This window comes from Alosa pseudoharengus, unplaced genomic scaffold, assembly GCF_046254945.1.
Source record: "Alosa pseudoharengus isolate Yale_2024_CS ecotype anadromous, Long Island Sound unplaced genomic scaffold, YU_APseudo_1.1 YU_APseudo_1.1_scf_14, whole genome shotgun sequence".
Classification (NCBI taxonomy): domain Eukaryota; kingdom Metazoa; phylum Chordata; class Actinopteri; order Clupeiformes; family Clupeidae; genus Alosa; species Alosa pseudoharengus.
In genome coordinates this window covers 16,911,385-16,930,488 of record NW_027468609.1, presented here as the reverse complement: position 1 = coordinate 16,930,488, position 19,104 = coordinate 16,911,385, and the positions used below count along the sequence as shown (strand labels likewise).

At 43.8% G+C, this 19,104-nt stretch overlaps 1 protein-coding gene across 6 annotated transcripts; it reads left to right on the top strand.

Moving 5' to 3' along the window:
* The first annotated feature begins 1,166 nt into the window (after positions 1–1,166).
* On the top strand, positions 1,167–19,083 carry hexb (hexosaminidase B (beta polypeptide)). Of its 6 annotated transcripts, none has more exons than XM_076283990.1 (14): positions 1,167–1,472; positions 1,699–1,850; positions 2,443–2,508; positions 2,959–3,005; positions 3,370–3,480; positions 4,782–4,883; positions 5,414–5,546; positions 5,937–6,117; positions 9,888–9,974; positions 10,430–10,502; positions 16,166–16,346; positions 17,559–17,649; positions 17,914–18,018; positions 18,581–19,083. In XM_076283990.1, exons 1-14 carry the CDS (start codon positions 1,225–1,227, stop codon positions 18,645–18,647), a joined length of 1,644 nt encoding a protein of 547 aa, XP_076140105.1. In that variant the 5' UTR covers positions 1,167–1,224; the 3' UTR covers positions 18,648–19,083. The 6 variants fall into 6 exon arrangements, with proteins under 6 accessions (XP_076140105.1, XP_076140103.1, XP_076140104.1 ...); XM_076283988.1 differs by lacking the exon at positions 16,166–16,346 and adding an exon at positions 14,202–14,385; XM_076283989.1 differs by lacking the exon at positions 16,166–16,346 and adding an exon at positions 13,248–13,431.
* Positions 19,084–19,104: the final 21 nt, after the last annotated feature.

Sequence of the window (19,104 nt, the reverse complement as noted above, 5' to 3'; positions counted from 1 at the left end):
CAAACGTGTCAATGACGTCACTCATTAGCACAATGCTAGCGTGTTATGGGCAACAACGACCCAAACTGTAAGAAATCAAAAGGACATAAGTACTCGTTCATTCAACTTTTGACCTATAACCCATGTTGAAGTTATACAAACTACAATCAAATCTGAGATTTGTCAACGACAATCAGGTGAAAGAGACAAATTTAGCCGTCTAGCTCCATTGACTCCCATTCATTCTGCACTCATGGCGATCGCCCCCAGTGGAAATATGGTGGAACTGCAACCAAAATTCGGTACAATGGGACTTAATACGGAGTGGCAAGGCTCTCCGTAGACGGGCTCTGATGTAACTCTCCATTCATGCTGCTTCCGCTTTTGACTTGGCTTCCGGTGTGTATTCCACTCCACTTCCTTCCTACAGAAGTGTTGGCGCCATCTAGTGGCACTACGAGAGGTTTTAGGACATTTTTACAGTCTATGGACACCAGTTTGCTTCACACAGTATTTGATACATTTGTTTAAATGTCGCGTCCTGAACACGTGCACACGCAAGAGTCGGGAACAGAGGCAAGAGACAGAGGGCATAGTAATATTATCTCACAATTAAAATCTCGTCTCACACTTTTGACTAGCATGAATGAACAATACCATAAAATGCATGAAACACTATAAAATATGATATGACCCCTATGTGTTGCAAATAATTTTTGCCAGCTAGGGGATCATGGCAGGGATGAACATGGCAACATTACAGCCTCTTTCTATTTTTCAGTGGAACGGCAGTGGTAGGCTAATTCGTGACTCAACTCCCTATTCTTAATTGTAGTTTGGATAGACTCTATCACTGGATTTACCAGGTGTAATTTAGAATCCACGACTCCCACCACTAACCTTGTGTACATAAAATCATCCGAGAGTGTAAACACTCAACTGTCCATCATATAGCCTAGTGCACTAAAGTATTTCTACATTATACACATAATCATTACAATTGACAGCATCAGAACCATTAATCTCTGACAATATCTATGAATTAATCCAGAGCCATAGAGAATCTCTGAATTAATGGCTCAGCCGCTGCATTCACTTCCGCACTTATCTGTAAACCCGCCCCTCGAAACTCCCACCTTCCTATGTATCTGTTGTGCTTGCGCGGTCAACGGCACTGCTCAGCTGACTGCACAGCAAAGCAGACATAGCGCTACTGCTGTTTCTGATAGGGGGGGGAGCAGCACCATGGGTGTTCTTTTGAAGTTTGGAACTCTGGTGTTGGTGCTCGCTGTGTGCCAGGGATATGAAGACATCTGGGACTACGACGGCCACAAACTAAAAGATACGGACCATGTGTCTCTTTGGCCACTGCCACAAAAAGTACAGACGTCTGTAGTTGCTTTTAAAATGAGCAGTTTGAAGTTCCAGATTGTCCATGCTCAGCATTCGTCTGCTGGACCCAGCTGTAGTATTCTGGAAACGGCATTTCGCAGGTAAAAGGTTTTGTTTTGCCCTCCTACTTAGGCTCACCACTCTCAACATATCACCTTGAAACATGGGCTACTTCCGTGTGTTTTGGAGCTTTTGTGGTAAATTGGCTCTTGCTGAAAGAAAGAGGCATGTAGAATGCATAATCAAATGTGCATTTGCATTGGATGTATAGACTAGGGAAGTGGCGAATGGAGCATAGGGAAAGTAATGGAAATCCTATAATGGCAGGTATTTCGACTACATCTTTGGCTACATGAAGAAACAAGGCTATAAGGAGCCGAAAAAGACGTTTGGTGAAGAAGTGTCGGAGCTTCAGGTTTGGATCACATCGAGTGATTCCGAGTGCGACGGCTATCCGGGTTTGAAATCCGACGAGTCATGTGAGTGTGGGGTTTCCTTTCTTTGCCTTTGCTGCGAGTTGACCGCCCTAACTTGATCAACCACTATATGCCACGCTAAACTGTTTCGCACACAGATCCTTTCAAATGCCGAGATTACACAGTGTCACCAGATAATCCATGCACTGTCCCGCTAGCCGCTTAATCTAAACAGCCTAATTTTAGCTACACCATTATTTTAGTGAAATGGGCTCCTGAACTGTTTGCCAGTTTATTTAACTGGGCTGAGTTAAACTAAACGTGCCTTGTCTGATGCTATTATAAACAAGGCACACATGAGCACTTATGATGACAAGCGTCTGGGAGAAGTGTTTACTTAAGAAACCCTTATTTTACACTCACCAATTGAACTGATTACAGTTTTAGTGGGGCTGTGCAATCGTGTACTGTTCCTCTGCAAATGAAAAAGGAGAATTTCTGAGAGAGAAATACTGTCCACACCTCAACTATTTTGTCAGTTAGTCAGATGCAAGAGGTGCTTTGATTGTGTAATTTGTGGTCTGTGGTTATCCACAAGTTGTTGCAAGGTGATGCTGTGTCTGAAGTGGTCTGTCTGATTGGCTGTATCCTGCAGATGAGCTGAGTGTGGATCAGCCGTCCGCTGTGCTCAGAGCACCAAAGGTGTGGGGAGCCCTGAGAGGTAACACACACACACACACACACACACACACACACACACAAACACAAAGCCCTCTGGGAACCTTTCAACAACACAGACATATTCATTTTGTCATGTATGCAGATTAGATTATATTATATTCAACTTTACGGCACAATGACTAAAGTTGAATCTAACTGACAAACACTAACTGACACGTACACAAATGCAGAAAAGTGTAGGCAGAGTTATAGCCTGCTGTAAAGTTGAATATCATGCAATTTTGCAGCGCAATAAAGTCAAATCCATAAAGTTGTAAACACAGTCTATAGCTGGAGGTCAACATCTCATCTTTAGGTGTTGGAATTGAAACAAAAATTCAAAGTTTTAAAAAGCTGTTTGTGTCAATGAGGTTCACTCTTCCTAAAATTAAGTGCTATGCTTAAAGTACTTGAAACGTACCCCCCCCCCCCCCCCCCTTTGCCCGGTCAGGCCTTGAGACGTTCAGCCAGCTGGTGTATGAAGATGACTATGGAAGTGTAAGTCTCTGTTAAATCATTCAAACTGTTTAATTCTCATCATGAATGTGTCTGGGCACTCTGGTCATGTCAGTGTGACTTGGACATTGATATTGATTTGTGATGTGTTGCAAGTCCTTTTTATTCAGTTAAAACTGTTATGTTCAGACTTAAGATGTGTCAGCCTGGCCATGTTAATGGTGTTCCTGCTTAATGTTATGCAATACCATGTTTTGGAAGTTATTTTTATCTAAAGAAGACATGAGACTAAAACTCATTAATGAAATATTATAAACTATTATTTTATCAGCTAAAGCAAGCTGTTGCAATACTGTAGTACTATATTTTTCTGATTTTTTTTTATTTTATTTTTTTCATCCAACAGAAAAATATCAATAAGACGGCAATCTCTGACTTCCCCCGCTTCGCGCATAGAGGAATTCTATTGGACACATCTCGCCACTACCTGCCACTCAAAGTCATCTTGGCCAATCTGGTAAGTTGGTTTACAGGCGTGAGTCCCGCCTCCACTGCCTGTCTTCATTGAGGAACTTTGAATATAACTGGTTTACCACAGCTTCGCTCTACCTCAATCTTCCTGATGGCATCTGATATCACAAGACCGCAGTCACATGCTGTGATAAAGCGAAGTGCTGCTGTTTTGTTCAACCTTGACAAGTACAGTCTGCCGGCAGTTACACTCATGGTATTGCATAATTTCACAGGATGTCACCTGTAGAGTCTCACTGTAACTGTAAGATTAGAAGAGGTGAATGTCACAGCATGGTGGTTTTGATTGGATGTGTGGACATTGGTGTGAATGACATCCAAGGTTTTTTTTTATTGCCTTGCAAGTTAAAGTATTGTATAAAGGCCTTGATTTCAGGCACAAGTCCACACAATCTGCCTTAGCACAATACACAATTTTAGCAAGAAAGCACTGAAGATTCACTTGTTTAATCAGAATTGGCCAGGTTGAGTAATAGGTTATTTATGGGCATTAAGACAGATATTAAGGGACAGAGGGTTTTGGGTATTAAGGTAGACAATTCAGGTTATTGTCAGATTATTAACACTGAATTCCTAAAGTGAAAGGTGTACTAGCAAGTTTTACCTGAGCGTTGGTCTGAGGTCAGGTGTATTTAAATGACTCAGGTGACAATGATGTCAAGATGAATCCTGACAGACAGGAAGGTGTTTTGACTAGTCAGCTGACTCAGGTTTGTCATGTTTGCCTCCTTTGTTCCTTGAGAGCTGTTTGGAAGGAAACATTTCATTCAGACCTTGGAGGTTTATATTGGCAGGAGGTGCAGTCAGGGCAAAGATGGTTTATACTACCATGCACTTGGGAAATGTGCACTTTGTACGGCACTGTGGTCAGTGTAAACTGTATTTTATGTGCCTTATAAAAAAATTGTATTTACTTACTTACTTAAACATATCCAGATACAGAAGTGCTCATGGTCAGCATACTAGCCCTCTGTGCAGTTGGTTTTTGGTCACATGCTTGTGGGATTTTTTTTTTCCGAGGAAGCGCTAGGAAGTAGGAACACATGATGTGTGGTCGTTTGGTAGATGTATGTATGGATTGGTGAATTTGTCTTTTTCATTAATCATCCATCTAGCCGCCTTCCAATCCATCCATCCCTCCAGGTGCAGAGTTCTGCATGATTCATTCCATGCTGTTACTTTTGAAACACTTTGTGATAGAGCTGCAACAATGAACGAACTATAGAACTGCAACTTCCATCCATCCATCCATCCACCATGTTAATGTTCTGTGTTCTGCCTCAACAGGAAGCCATGGCCATGAACAAGTTTAACGTGTTCCACTGGCACATTGTGGACGACCAGTCCTTCCCCTACATGAGTCGCACCTTCCCCGAACTCAGCCAGCAGGTGAGCCTCTGCCCACACCACAGCCAGATCTGGGCCCAATCATTTCAGATTGCTCTGGATGCAATACTCTTGTATGTTATGGAGAATGGGTTTTTTGACATTCCTAATGCACGTCCAGAACACCTGAGGTGAACGTTTGCATCGGAACATGTTTGTCTGAACAGATACATTTCAACAGTTTTGTGTCAACATTCCATCTCCGCAGTAACTCTCTGTCGAACTCCCAACACGTTCACAGATAACTACCTCAAACTGTTTGAGTGTTTGCAAAAGTTGGCAGAAAACTCAAGGCAGACTGAAAACATTCGCAAACATTCAGCTATGTGTGCGAATCTGAACTTATCTGTGGTATTATATCTGTGTGTTACTATAACATTCTCGTCACGGGTAGGAGTGTGTCCCTTTTGGTTGCTATTTGAAGGGTACCTCCTTAGTGCTAAATGGGTGTCCAGTGCATTGGAAATGGACTAAAGGGGGAATTCCTACATGTTGTTTCTGTAAAACCTTCTCTCTCTCCGTTGTGTTCTTAGGGAGCCTTTCAGCCATACACACATGTGTACACCCCCTCCGACGTAAAGATGGTGATCGAGTTTGCTCGCATGAGGGGAATCCGTGTCATTCCCGAGTTTGATACTCCGGGTCACACGCAGTCATGGGGCAAAGGTGAGCGGTCAGAGGTCACTCAGATCAGTGCTATAATGCTTAAAGACTAGGAGACTTCAGACTAGAAACTAGGAGACTCCAGACCAATAACCAGGGCCTCGATGATCCATTAAATGGCCTTTTATATCTGAGCTACAGAACTACAAGTGATCATTGAGGAGTCATCATAGCAGATCCAGATCCAGACTTATAATTGAAGTGACTTATTTTTACTTATTAATTAAATTACTGAAGTGACACACTTCAATTTCACAGTCTCTTCAATGAGCCAAAAACACACATCGTTTTCCTGAACTATCAAGTCGGATATAAATGTGAACATGTGAGTTCTTTGTTATCGTTAATCGTGATGACACTTCCTGTTTCACTTCCTCTGTTGCATCTCCTTAGGCCAGAAGGACCTGCTGACGCCATGCTACTCCGGCAGCACCCCTAGTGGCTCGTACGGGCCAGTGAACCCCATCCTCAACTCCACCTATGAGTTCATGGGCTCCTTCTTTAAGGAGATCAGCTCCGTGTTCCCAGACGCCTACATGCACCTGGGGGGAGACGAGGTCGACTTCTCCTGCTGGTGAGGCCGCTAATTAGCCTTACCTTGTCTTAGTGAAGTAGGCCATCGTTGTCGAGTTGTTAGAGGCCAATGGGTTATCAGAGATCTCCTGGCTGTTTTACAGCTCCCCAGTGTTGCAGATAAAAAAAAAAAATGATGTTGCCGTCCTGCTGCTTAGTTCTTCCTTGATTGATATCAGACTTGGTCAACTGTAAACATCTTACTTTAACACCACTCCGCACGTTGTTTATAAGTTTAACAATGTTCCATGTCGGGTATTTCTGTATAAAATGGGCACAGTTCCCTCTCCATAGTAACAGCTTAAGGAGTGATGTGATGTGCAGGCTCAGTAGACACTACACTACCCTTCAGCCGGTACCGTCAACCCCTTAGATATGACTCACACGGATGTGACATGTTGGAAAATTAACATTCTAAAGCAGTGGTTCCCAAACTTTTAACAGGCATGTACCCCCTGAGACATTATGATCTTCCAGAGTACCCCCAACACCACCAATTGTTAACAAGTTTTTTTTTTATTGTTTTATTAATATTTATTTTTATCAATTTTGTCGAGAATAGTGAATAGGATCATAAACATATAATACAAATCTCATCAATAGTCAACATATGATAGGCCTACAAATGTGCTGAATAGTGAATAGGATCATAAACATATAATACAAATCTCATCAATAGTCAACATATGATAGGCCTACAAATGTGCTGAATATAATGATTTTAAATAGATCTGCACCTAATCTCACACACAATCATCTTGTTGAATGCAGTGATCTTATCTGCTAGGTGCTTGTCTTTGCCTTGTAATTGGAGATTTAACTCATTGAGCTTTCCAAATATATCGCTAAGATAGGCCAGCTTCGTCAAGAAATGTTCATTAGTGAATGTGCTTGCAGATTCAAACATGCTACCCTTGCATCGCTGTGAAACAGTACAGCCTTTCGGTCAGCTCCCATCTCCTCAAAGTGCGGAGAATAGACACGCTTTTAAGGGCCGGGTCTTGATGAAATTCACCACTCTCACAACCTCGTTCAAAATCAATGCAGGTCGGGACTAAACTAAGCTGCCTTGACACGAGCGCTTCCCTATGAATAACACAGTGCGTCCATTGCGCATCGGGTGCTACCTGGGCCTAGGCTACAGATAAAAAAAAAACTCCTGTTTTTCACGTCAGTTCGCGCCCCACCTGGCATGTCTCCGCAACCCACAGTTTGAGAAACGCTGTTTTACCCTCTCTGTCTCCACTCTCGAATATTTTGTTAATGCAGAGAAAATAAGTTTTTAATGTGCAGTGCAAATGCGGAAGTTAAAGGAACACGCCACCCAATGTCAGTAGTAATATATGTTCTTACCTTAACTTTCACGAGTTGAGTCATACCTCTCCCGTGTCGGTACGTGCACTCAAACGCTCTGGTGCGCGGCTGGACTGTGTTAGCATGTTGCTATGCTAGCGGGCTTTGACGGGGACTAAGCGTAGAAGTAATCAAAAACATCCACGTTTTCCCGATTTAAATACAGTTGCATGAGTAGTTGATAGAAATGCTACGGCCACGCAACATGAAACGTGGCGATTTTCAAAGCGAATAAACCGGAGAACTACAATGTGTGGCGCAATAGCACTTGGGAGTACTTCGACCTAGCGTAGTAGTATTGTTAACACCTAATTGTAGATCCTATCCACCACAGAGTTTAGAATCCATGCTGGATCGACCCTCAGCCTCTCCCTCCCCTCTGAGCGAGAGAGAGGCACACGCACTAGAGATGCGCTGATGGGCTATTATTTCAACCATAACTGCATAGCAAAACGTATCATCCATCAGCCATCCATCAGCACCAACGTTTTTTGACCAATTTTCAAAACCGCACCCGCCCACCATCCGCTGGTTTTAATGTAGGCCTAGGCTATATGGGTGATGCAGCGCTGCTGACGTGAGAATGTGGAGAAATGTGGAGAATGCAATGCAATCAAGCATTTTGGACGATATATTGTCACAAGCTGGCAGAATAGGCAACAGGCCGATGTGTGTTTTATTTGGAGACTGTTTTGCGAGACAGAGACTGAGTTTGCTGCTGATATTCTGGGGATAGGCTACAACATAGCCAATGTACGACTTTAGCCTTTTAATATATTTGCTGCATTAGATCAGTCTTTCTAGAACAGGCAAGAGCTTTCTAGCCTCACGTCAGCAGTGCTGCATCACCCATATAGCCTATTAAAACAACCAGCGGATGGTGGGCGGGTGCGGTTTTGGAAATTGGTCAAAAAACTTTGGTGCTGATGGATGATACGTTTTGCTATGCAGTTATGGTTGAAATAATAGCCCATCAGCGCATCTCTAGTGCGTGTGCCTCTCTCTCGCTCAGAGGGGAGGGAGAGGCTGAGGGTCGATCCAGCATGGATTCTAAACTCTGTGGTGGATAGGATCTACAATTAGGTGTTAACAATACTACTACGCTAGGTCGAAGTACTCCCAAGTGCTATTGCGCCACACATTGTAGTTCTCCGGTTTATTCGATTGGAAAATCGGCACGTTTCATGTTGCATGGCAGTAGCATTTCTATCAACTACTCGTGCAACTGTATTTAAGTCGGGAAAAAGTGGATGTTTTTGATTACTTCTATGCTTAGTCCCCGTCAAAGCCCGCTAGCATAGCAACATGCTAACACAGTCCAGCTGCGCACCAGAGCGTTTGAGTGCACGTACCGACAAGGGAGAGGTATGACTCAACTCGTGAAAGTTAAGGTAAGAACATATATTACTACTGACATTGGGTGGCGTGTTCCTGTAAGTTACCAACGTGGGATAGAGAAAACGTTTGAAAAGGCATATGACTTAGATCTTTTTTCGCGTACCCCCTGAAATCAGTCCACATAGGCTACCCCTGGGGGTACGCGTACCCCAGTTTGACAACCGTGGTTTTAAAGAATATCTGGGTTCATTCAGAGCCTGGGTTCATTGAATTCAACAGGGAATTTTAGAACCTTACATTGTTGCGGAACAGAATCTTTTGTTAGAATGTTCAAAACTCCCCTGCTAAAGGGTAAAAATGTTTATGATTTAGTCAAGTCAAGTCAGATTTATTTATAAAGCGCATTTAACATGCACATAGTGCGCTCCACAAACAAGACACATAACAAGACAAAAGATGCCGGATGGAGCGGCGTAGTCGCCAGCGTACCCATGACATCAAGACAAGACAAATACATTTAAAAAATATCAAATACAAAAAAAATGCCGGACGGAGCGGCGTAGTCGCCAGCGTACCCGTGACACCAAGACATACAAGACAGACAACAAAACAAATAAACAAATAAAAAAAGAAAATATATTTTTAAAAGGGGAAAAAGTGATGTTAAAATTAGTCCAATTTCCAAACCAGCTGAAAATGTCCAAGGGCAACGATGATCCGTGAAAACTGCGCACAGAGCTGTACAACCGATGCAATGCCAACAAAGTTCTTTAGCAACTGACCAACCCGGTGAATTCACTGGCAGTCTGGAGATAACGTTTACGTTAGAAGCTAGGCCTGCTAGACTGCAGTCTGGAGATGATGGAAGCACAGTCCAAAGTACTGAGCGATCGTGTAGATCCGCAATTCGGTGGACTTAACAGCGACTTTGTTGCTCCGTGAGAATGCAGCTCTTCACCGTTAACGTTAGTTTGCAATTTAGGACAAAGAGCTAAATATACAGCTGCCAGACGCTGTGTTAGACTCACACAGTTAAGATGATAATGTTGTTTCTGATTGTACATTTCCCTTGACCAACAGGAAATCTAATCCTGATATCACAAAGTTCATGGAGGAGCAAGGGTTTGGCACAGACTACAACAAACTGGAGTCCTACTACATCCAGAGGTACTGTGACACACAGACAGCACCGAAACTGTGGGATCTCCCAAGTAAACACACTGGCTACATGAAGACTAAACTTTGGAAAGTCTCCAAATTTAACTGATTACATTTTGCTTTTTGACCATAGAAAGTTGCCTGGAAAACAAAACTTTTCTACTTAATGACAACCTTTGCCATTTGATGACATTTGTTTATTAACATATTCCCCATGCTTTGTTTTTTTTTTCTTTCAAGTTTTTGATTGGCTCTACAGTAGTGACTAGAAAGTTGTATTTCCTGATGACATTTTAACACTAGAAAGGCCATGACGGGTCATTTTGACTGCTAATTTTTACTTTCTTAAAAAAGAAAAATAATTCTGCTGGTGAAATTCTGAGTTTAAATTTCAACGGTCAAAACAGTCAACAGTTTGTTTGTCTACCTCTGATCTGGCCTGTCTTTCCTCTTCACATAAACAGAATTCTGGACATCGTGAGCACCACTAACAAAGGCTACATGATTTGGCAAGAGGTGTTTGATAATGGCGTGAAGGTAAGTAGGACCTTTAAACCAACATGCTAACATAATATGATCATCAGAGTCTAAAAGGTTCATGGACAATCCACTGACATGGATAACTCTCTTTTATGTCCTTCTCAGTGAAGACATTGATGGGCAATTCCATGTAAAATTATGTTTTTTGTAACATCCATAACGCCAATAAAATGTGATGGTATGGTATGATGTGAATGATTACATGACATTTGAGCATTTGCTATTTTTGGCTGAAGAATGTACATGAGAAAAAAATGCACAAAAAAATTATGTTAACATTCACATCATACAAATGCCAGGGCATTTCACTGATGTGACAAAAAGTCTACTTTCTGTGGAATTGCCCTGATCTTATTTTTGGACAAATTAAAACAGAAAGACTAATTCATCCATGTCTTAATATCTAAAGCTCTTATGATCATTCTGCAAACTAAACCTATGGTGCTTCCGCTACTAATTAAGCTTTGAGCTCTTGAGCTACTAACATGTAGAATCCGACCATGCTCTCTCACAGGCTGAATCTCAATGTCCCACCTTAAGTGGTCTAAGCCCTGAATCCTCACAGACTTAGCTGACATCAACTGATAAGTGATTGAGTGTGAGGGTCAGTAAGGGCAGGAAGGAAGGGGGCCGCAGGACGAGGTGACACATCACATTAAATTGGCGATACCAAAACACATTTCCGTTTTTTGCAGCAGTTCACTGTGGTTTTGCAGCAGTTCACTGTGTTTTTTTTAAGCCTCAGGGCCTCTTCTATGGGTAACCCAGTGATTCATGTCAAAGCCCTATGAACTGTGGGTAAGTCCCTTTGGTATAGTCTGCAGAGATGGCAGCTTAAGGAAAGTGTGCAAAGGGCTCAAAGTGTCCTGCAAATAGCCCTCAGGCACTCCGTGATTTGACAGTGGGACATCCTGAGATGTCCTGATTTAGTGGGAAAGCGCACCACTAGTCTGTTGAGTCCACGAGTGTGGACACTGAGATTCAGCCAGAGAATACTAATGGGAACAGCAGGCCACCCAGCATGCCAGACACCCTAAATGTGCATCCAATCACCTCTGCACGTGCTAGAAACGCGTTAGTGGGGCAGGCCAATCGGCTGTGAGCTTGTTTAGCAGTGATGGGTCATTTTGATAGCACAGCACAGGTACCAATCACTGTGCCCTGTCGCAGCTGAAAGGTGACACTGTGGTGGGGGTGTGGATGAACAACAAGCTGGAGGATGAGCTACGTCGCGTGACGGGGGCAGGGTACACCACCATTCTCTCTGCCCCCTGGTACCTTGACTGGATTAGCTATGGCCAGGACTGGGTGAAGTACTACAAGGTGGAGCCCCTCAGTTTTATTGGTCAGTCCTCCTTTTGGAAACGGTCAACTCAACTGTGGATGTTTATAACATAGTGATAACGTAGCTACACATACTGTGTGTTCGAGCATAGCTATGCTCATATTAATTTATTAGAATATTGGAGAGATTTCGAAATGTTATATATTTAATTTATATAGAGGGCATTTTTTTTATATATATATATATATATATATATATATATATATATATATATATAAATAAATAAAAATGAAATGCCCTCTGCTGATTGTGGATGGTTAGTAGTTTTCTTACAGAAGTCATAATCAGGAAGTTTTAAAAATGTCCCTCTTAGGCTTCCATTTAAAAGAGAAAAAAACCATACAGATGGTAAAAGTAGGCGTCTGTCTGGATGGTTTTGAGTTATTCGGCGTGTTTTGGAAAGTTTGAGTGTCTGCCGACTTGCTGATTTCTGGTGATCTGTGGCCTGTTGCTGTTTTCGCTGGTTGTGATTGGATTGGTGTGTTCAGTCCCAATGACTGTTGCTTTTCTTGCGGGTGCTTGGTTGAGGTGCTGCAATTTTGATTTAACAGTTCAAGACCTTTAGTTCCCTCTTGGCATCAGAAGCGTGTGTGTGTGTGTGTGTGTGCGTGTGTGTGTGTGTGCGCTGTGGTGTTCAGCTGAAAGCAGACACAAAGGTCCACGTATGGCTCGGTGGGTACGACAAGGAGCTGGCCCGCGTCACCGCTGCCGGATACCAGACTCTCCTGTCTGCCCCGTGGTATCTGGACCTGATCTCGTACGCCCAGGACTGGCAGAACTACTACAAGGCCGACCCCCACGGCTTCAACGGTGTGTGTGACTAAGCGAAGGAAAGAAAAACAAACACACAGGTCATTTACAAGCAGTTAGTACAGCTTACTGTTTTGTTGTTATCAAGAGTGAGAGTTACCATTTCGTGATGGTCTAGCCTCCAGGAGGTCACCGACGTGTGAGAGAGCCGCCGCAATTGTGTTCAGTTAGGGGCGACACAACAGAATTACGTTTGGGTACTCCACTTGTGGTCGTTTTTACTAGCATGAGTAGCAGCATGGCATCATAATGTACTTACACTCTGAGGAAATTGAGCCTGTGTTGGTCGGCCATATTGGCAAAACTGGAGGGAGACTTTGTGTAGTGAGTGCTCTTTGGTGTTGGAGTGTGTGTAGTTGGCCAGGTCACACAAAATTCACCATCTTTGGTCTCCAAAAATCACTGTAAATTACTTTATCACCTAATTCTAACTGTGTCTGGCTTGCTGGGTTATTGGATGTCTTACTGTTACTGTTTTGCTTTTTTGACAGTGTTTTGATATGAAATACTACTACTTAGACCTAGAAGTGTTGAGCCACCTCTTCCCATTTTAATTCAAAAGCGTGTGTGTGTGCTGTGGTGTTTAGTTGAAGCCAGATACCCTGGTCCACGTGTGGATCTGGTGGGGTACGGGCGGTCACAAAGCTGAGCTGTCCCGGGTCACCTCCGCCGGATACGAAACCCTGCTCTCCGCCCCCTGGTACCTGGATCACATCTCCTACGGCCAAGACTGGCAGAACCTCTACAAAGAGGACCCCCACGATTTCAGCGGTGGGTTTACAATCTGAAAAAAAAGCTTTTTAAGCAGCTCGTCCAACTGCATGACAGCAATAAGCTGTCTTTTGAGACCGTGATTGCGTGAGGGAGGGTACAACAGCGGCACGTGGGTGGCACGCGCGCTCACATAATGGGAGTGGCACGTGCTTGGTCTTCCTGTGTCACCGACACGCTCGCTCAGACGTTTGACGTGGGGTCAGTCTTATCGGTCAGGGTTAGGGGCAGTTACGAGGCTGAGCGTTCCCGTGTCCCCGATTCTTTTATGGAATGTGGTGTATACAGTGACGTGAGGGGTGCAAGCTTAACTAACACATTTTCCGATTTGGCGATGCTAAGACATTGGTCACTCAGTGCTGTGCCATTGCTCTGCTGTGAGGGCTGGTGTATCAAAGGTGGGGTTTGGCTCTTGGGAGGTGCTTGGTTTCTTTCTGTGTTTTGGTCTGGGGGTGAACATGTTTTAAAGTCATTATTATTACTTTTTTGGGGCTACTCGGTACCATTTAAGTTGGTGTGTGTGTGTGTGTGTGTGTGTGGTTGTATACATGTGTGTGTTTATGTGGGGGTGGGTGTGTGTGTGGTTGTATACATGTGTGTATTTATGCGCATGTTCGTGTGTGTGTGCGCACGTGTGCGTACCATTTATGTTGGTGGGTGTGTGTGGTTGTATACATGTGTGTGTTTATGTGGGTGTGTGTGGTTGTATACATGTGTGTATTTATGTGTACATGTTCGTGTGTGTGTGTGTGCGCACCTGTGCTGTGCAGCTGAAGGCAGACACACTGGTCCACGTGTGGATCTGGTTTAGTTCGGGCGGCTACACACAGGAGCTGTCCCGTGTCACCGCCGCAGGATACCAAACCCTCCTCTCCGCACCCTGGTATCTGGACATCATCGAATACAACCAGGACTGGCGCAAGTACTACAATGCCGACCCCCACGGCTTCAACGGTGTGTGACCTAAAACCCGTAAACCTCATGAAACCATTTATTCATAATGGCATTTAGAAAGGGTCATTTTTTAAATGGATAGTTTGTGAAGAGTGAAATAATGAGTGTGTTAGATTTTAGTAATGAGTGTAAGGTGTTGAAATGAGTTGGTCCTGCCTTGTTGTAAAGTATATTATTTTTTATGTAGATATGACAGTTGAGAGTGACAGGAAGTGAGTGAGGAGAGAGATGAAGTGGGATCTGGAAATGTCCGCTGGTCGGAATCAATCCCAGGTCGTAGTATTTATTGTAGTAGTATTTATTGTTACCATTAAGCTGCTTATACAAAGGCATTTTATGTAGATAGGACCGCTGAGAAAAGGAAGCAAGTTAAGAGAGAAATAGGGTGGGATCGGGAAATGACCGCAGGTCGGAATTAAGTCCAGGTCGTAGCATTTATTTAGTAGCATTTTATTGTAGTAGCATTTATTGTGGTCTAAGGTCACAATGGGACCTTATTGCTGTATATAACCAAAGAGGGTGTTCTATGATGATGCCAACGGTAGGCTACCTGGCCTCAGCACCTTTAGAGATGGGGCTTTGATGAGCCAAGCGTGTGTATGAAGCTGTGACAGGATGCCCTGATCCCTGCGTAAAAGAGGAAGGCGGGAGCTGGCCCTGGTTCTGATTAACTGGCTCCTCTTCTTGGATCACTGGTGCTGACTGTAAGGATTGATTGTGTGTGTGTGCTTGTGTGCACATGTGTGTACAGTGTGTGTTTCAGTTCTCAGGCACTGTGCCTGAATCCAGCTTGGATTCCTTGATATCCTTGCTTTTTAAAGATGATTGCTATTTGTCTCTATCCTCCATCCATCAGAACTTAGTGTGTCTAGTTAGCACACTTAAATTGTAAATCATCCCATTGGCGGTTACGTTTACATTCCACACTCCCACAGCAATCCCACAATCCCTTTCACCCGCCGTGCTCCCCTCAACAAATCTCTATGGTTAGCCCATTGTACTTCTGCATGATGCTGCATGCTTTACAAACACCTGTTGACGTTGCACCATAGACATGGGGCATACTCACACTGGGCACGGTTCACTTGTACCGTGTCGGAGTACTGTTCTCTCCAGTTTTTGGTCCACACTCACACACTGCATACTATCAAACTGTACCCAGGCACGGTTGAGCTGCTGAGCTCTAGAATCTTTGCATGGGCGCGTGTTTCGTTACCATAACAACCTAGCGCAAACATTTTACAATGTTTTAACATCATAACATTTGTGTTTATTGCATCATAATTCTCGCTCTATACTCATTATATCATTCGATCATAAGCCCAACCCCACCGTGCCCGACTCCACCTCCTCAGGCGGACCCAGGGTACGGAGCGATCACACTGGTCAAACGAACCGGACTTTGGGGTTCAACCGTACTCAGGTACGGTACAAATGGCATAGTGTTGAGTACGGCAGATGCCCCTTTTCTGACTGGCCTGGAATTGCATGGGGTGAATTTAAATGAGCTTGCCTTGCTTTGGGCTGGGGGCGCTGGCTCTATAAGGGTTTGACCCGATTTCTGTTAGTTTAAGCTTATTTTGATTGTCAAAAACCAATGTAGAAAACAATCCACACAGCCGCTTTCACCAGGCTGCAGTGTGTGATCTCTTCATTGTGTGTGGGTGTGTGTGCACGTGTTCTTAATTTCCCTGTTCCCTATGTTTGTGAGTTGGTCTTTATGCACATGTGTGTGTGTGTGTGTGTGTGTCTGTGTGTGTGCGCATGTGCGTGTGAGTAGCTGAATATGGACACCCAGATCCACGTGTGGAAGGGCAATCTGGCACAGTACCAGGCTGAGATGGCACGCGTGACTGCTGCTGGGTTCGCCACCCTCCTTTCCACCCCCTGGTACCTCAACCGCATCTCCTACGGCCAGGACTGGGCCAATATTTACAAGGCCGACCCATACAACTTCACCGGTGTGTGTGTGGTGGGGGGGGGGGGGCTCAGATGATGTCCTGTACTCTCTCTACACTCTGTGTGTGTGGGGGGGGGGCGGTAGGCCTTACAACACCAACACGGGGTTGCTGTGTGTGTGTGATGATATTCTGTACTCCATGTTGTAAGGGGTAGGCCAACATGGGAGTTGCTGTGTCGTATTAAGTGTGCGTGTGTGCGCAAGGGGTGGCTTGTCTTGTCATGGCAAGTGACAGAATAGCACTGGAGGTTCTGTGTCGTTGTATCGCGGTGTGTGTGTGTGTGTGTGTGTGTGTGTGTGTGTGTGTGTGTGTGTGTGTGTGTGTGTGTGTGTGTGTGTGTGTGTGTGTGTGTGTGTGTGTGTGTGTGTGTGTGTGTGTGTGTGTGTGTGTGTGTGTGTGTGTGTGTGTGTGTGTGTGTGTGTGTGTGTGTGTGTGTGTGTGTGTGTGTGTGTGTGTGTGTGTGTGTGTGTGGTAGAGAGAGTAAAAGAGTGCAGAGTGATCACACTGGCAGTTCTGTGGGGATGTCACATGTCAGTCTGGATGTGTGAGTGTGAGAAATCGAGCAGGAGAGTGCAAAGTCATTGCACTGGCAGTTCTGTGGCGATGTCACATGATCAGTCGGGAGCTGCCTTTGTCTTTTTCTTCAGTAGTAAATGTTTACCCTGACCACCACCTGACCACAGAGGGGCACACCTGGCCAAGTTCTGCTCTTGTCTGTGTTTTTTCAGCCTACTAGATTAACACAGGCGATCACAGTCACAAGAGTCACAAGGTGCGTGTGTGCTTGTGCAGGCACAGTCGAAAGGAAGCCTGTTTGGGGTAATGTTTGTCCACTGTGGTTAACAACACAGGAGATAATTGTTGCTTACAGGAAGGCTCGATTGGTTTTTGTTAAGGCGTCCTGACCTTATAAGGACGTGCCAGCCATACAGCTGTACATATACAGTGCAGGATTGTTAGACCATCCTCAATCAGCTAAGAGCAGATTTAAGTTATGTAGTTGAGTTGTAAATATATGGTAGATCAGTTCAACTTGTTACATGTTCATACAAAATGTACAGTATATGTATTATTATTATTATTATTATTATTATACTATTATAATGCAAATTTATAATATTATCATTATTACCAGTAGTAGTATTTTGTCTAAGTATTATTTTGTTCCATTTCTGAGTTGTCTGATGACTGAACTTTGACCTTTGACCCCAGGCACTGAGGAGCAGAAGAAGCTTGTGATTGGTGGGGAGGCGTGTCTCTGGGGAGAGTATGTGGATGCCACCAACCTCACCCCCCGCCTCTGGTAAGATGGAAACTTCTAGAACAGACATCGACATCCCACCTGTCCAACAGTGCACTCCATGCCTACACAATACAACCACCACTCTCCAACACCCTAAACGTATCCCATCCACACATGCTAGAGATACTTTATCTTTTCAGGCCAAAATAGATCAAATTTATTCATGTTTGCCGTCACTAAATAATAATGTCTGTCTGTCTGTCTGTCTTTCTTTCTGTGTGTGTGTGTGTGTGTGTGTGTGTGTGTGTGTGTGTGTGTGTGTAGGCCCCGTGCCAGTGCTGTTGCTGAGAGGCTGTGGAGTGACCAGAGTGTGAAGGATGTGAACGAGGCCTACATCCGCCTGGTGCAGCACCGCTGCCGCATGATCGAGTGAGTACCACGGCACCCCTGCAAACACCCTGTTACTTAACTTACATTATACACCTTATGCGGCAAACACCCACGTGACATGACACAGATTATACACCATAGATGCGTTCAAATTCGGCATACATTGGCGAAGCGTTTGTGGCGAACATGTTTTCTCTGAACAATTAAATCTGAGCGATTTGGTGTCAACATTTCATTGTAACGGTAATTGCATTGTTGCTTTCGTCAAACCCACGTTCAGCTCCACTGTATGTTCGCGAAGATCTACCTCTACCTCAGACTGTTTTCAAGTGTTTGCAAACGTTCGTCAAAAACTGAACGTATGAAACGTTTAGTAGTTATGGCATACATAATGTACAATGTGTGGATGATGGAATGTTTCATAATTATGCATAAATAATATACAGCCTAAGGTGTGGATGTATGTTTTTTAAATTTTTTATTTTTTTTATCTTTTTCACATCATGGAAATGACCGATTTAAGCAAGTTAAATACTCAGTTATTTATTGAACAATATTGAATGAAATTGATGGGTGATTTACTGTGTGTGTGTCTGGACAGACGTGGTATCCCAGCTGAGCCCCTGTTTGTGGGATACTGTCGCCATGAGTACAAAGGCAGCCTATGAGCTTGTGGCATGCCTGCCTGGGACCTACAGAAAAGGGAAGAACGCCTCGCCACAATGGCTTTCAAACTACCGACCAATCACAGATGACCTCCATTCACACACCGAGAACCCATCCTATTTCATGCACTGAGCTGATTTTTGTCTTTTTTATTGGAAAGAATGTGTGTGTGTATGCGCACGTGCGTGCTTGTGAGTGTTTCCATGCTCTAGTAATCTTGTGTGACTGATCCATCATGTGGAGAGAGAGAGAGAGAGAGATTAACTTTTACTAGCTGCTGGTTGAGTGATTTCTACAGTCAGTTTTTTTTTATATATGAATCAAATCAGCTTTATATATTTGTATTGCTGGGTAAGATTTATAGAACGTAGTTCTGACATTTACGAATGTGAATTGTGCAGGGTGTTTTATGAATGATATTAAAACTGATTGAAGTGACTTCTGTGTCTGTTTCTTTCT

Coding starts and splice junctions, on each gene's coding strand:
- hexb (XM_076283988.1), top strand. CDS start 1,225: ATGGGTGTTCTTTTGAAGTTTGGAACTCTGGTGTTGGTGCTCGCTGTG. Junction 4,884..5,413: donor TCCCCGAACTCAGCCAGCAG/GTGAGCCTCTGC, acceptor TTGTGTTCTTAG/GGAGCCTTTCAGCCATACAC. Junction 5,547..5,936: donor CACGCAGTCATGGGGCAAAG/GTGAGCGGTCAG, acceptor GCATCTCCTTAG/GCCAGAAGGACCTGCTGACG.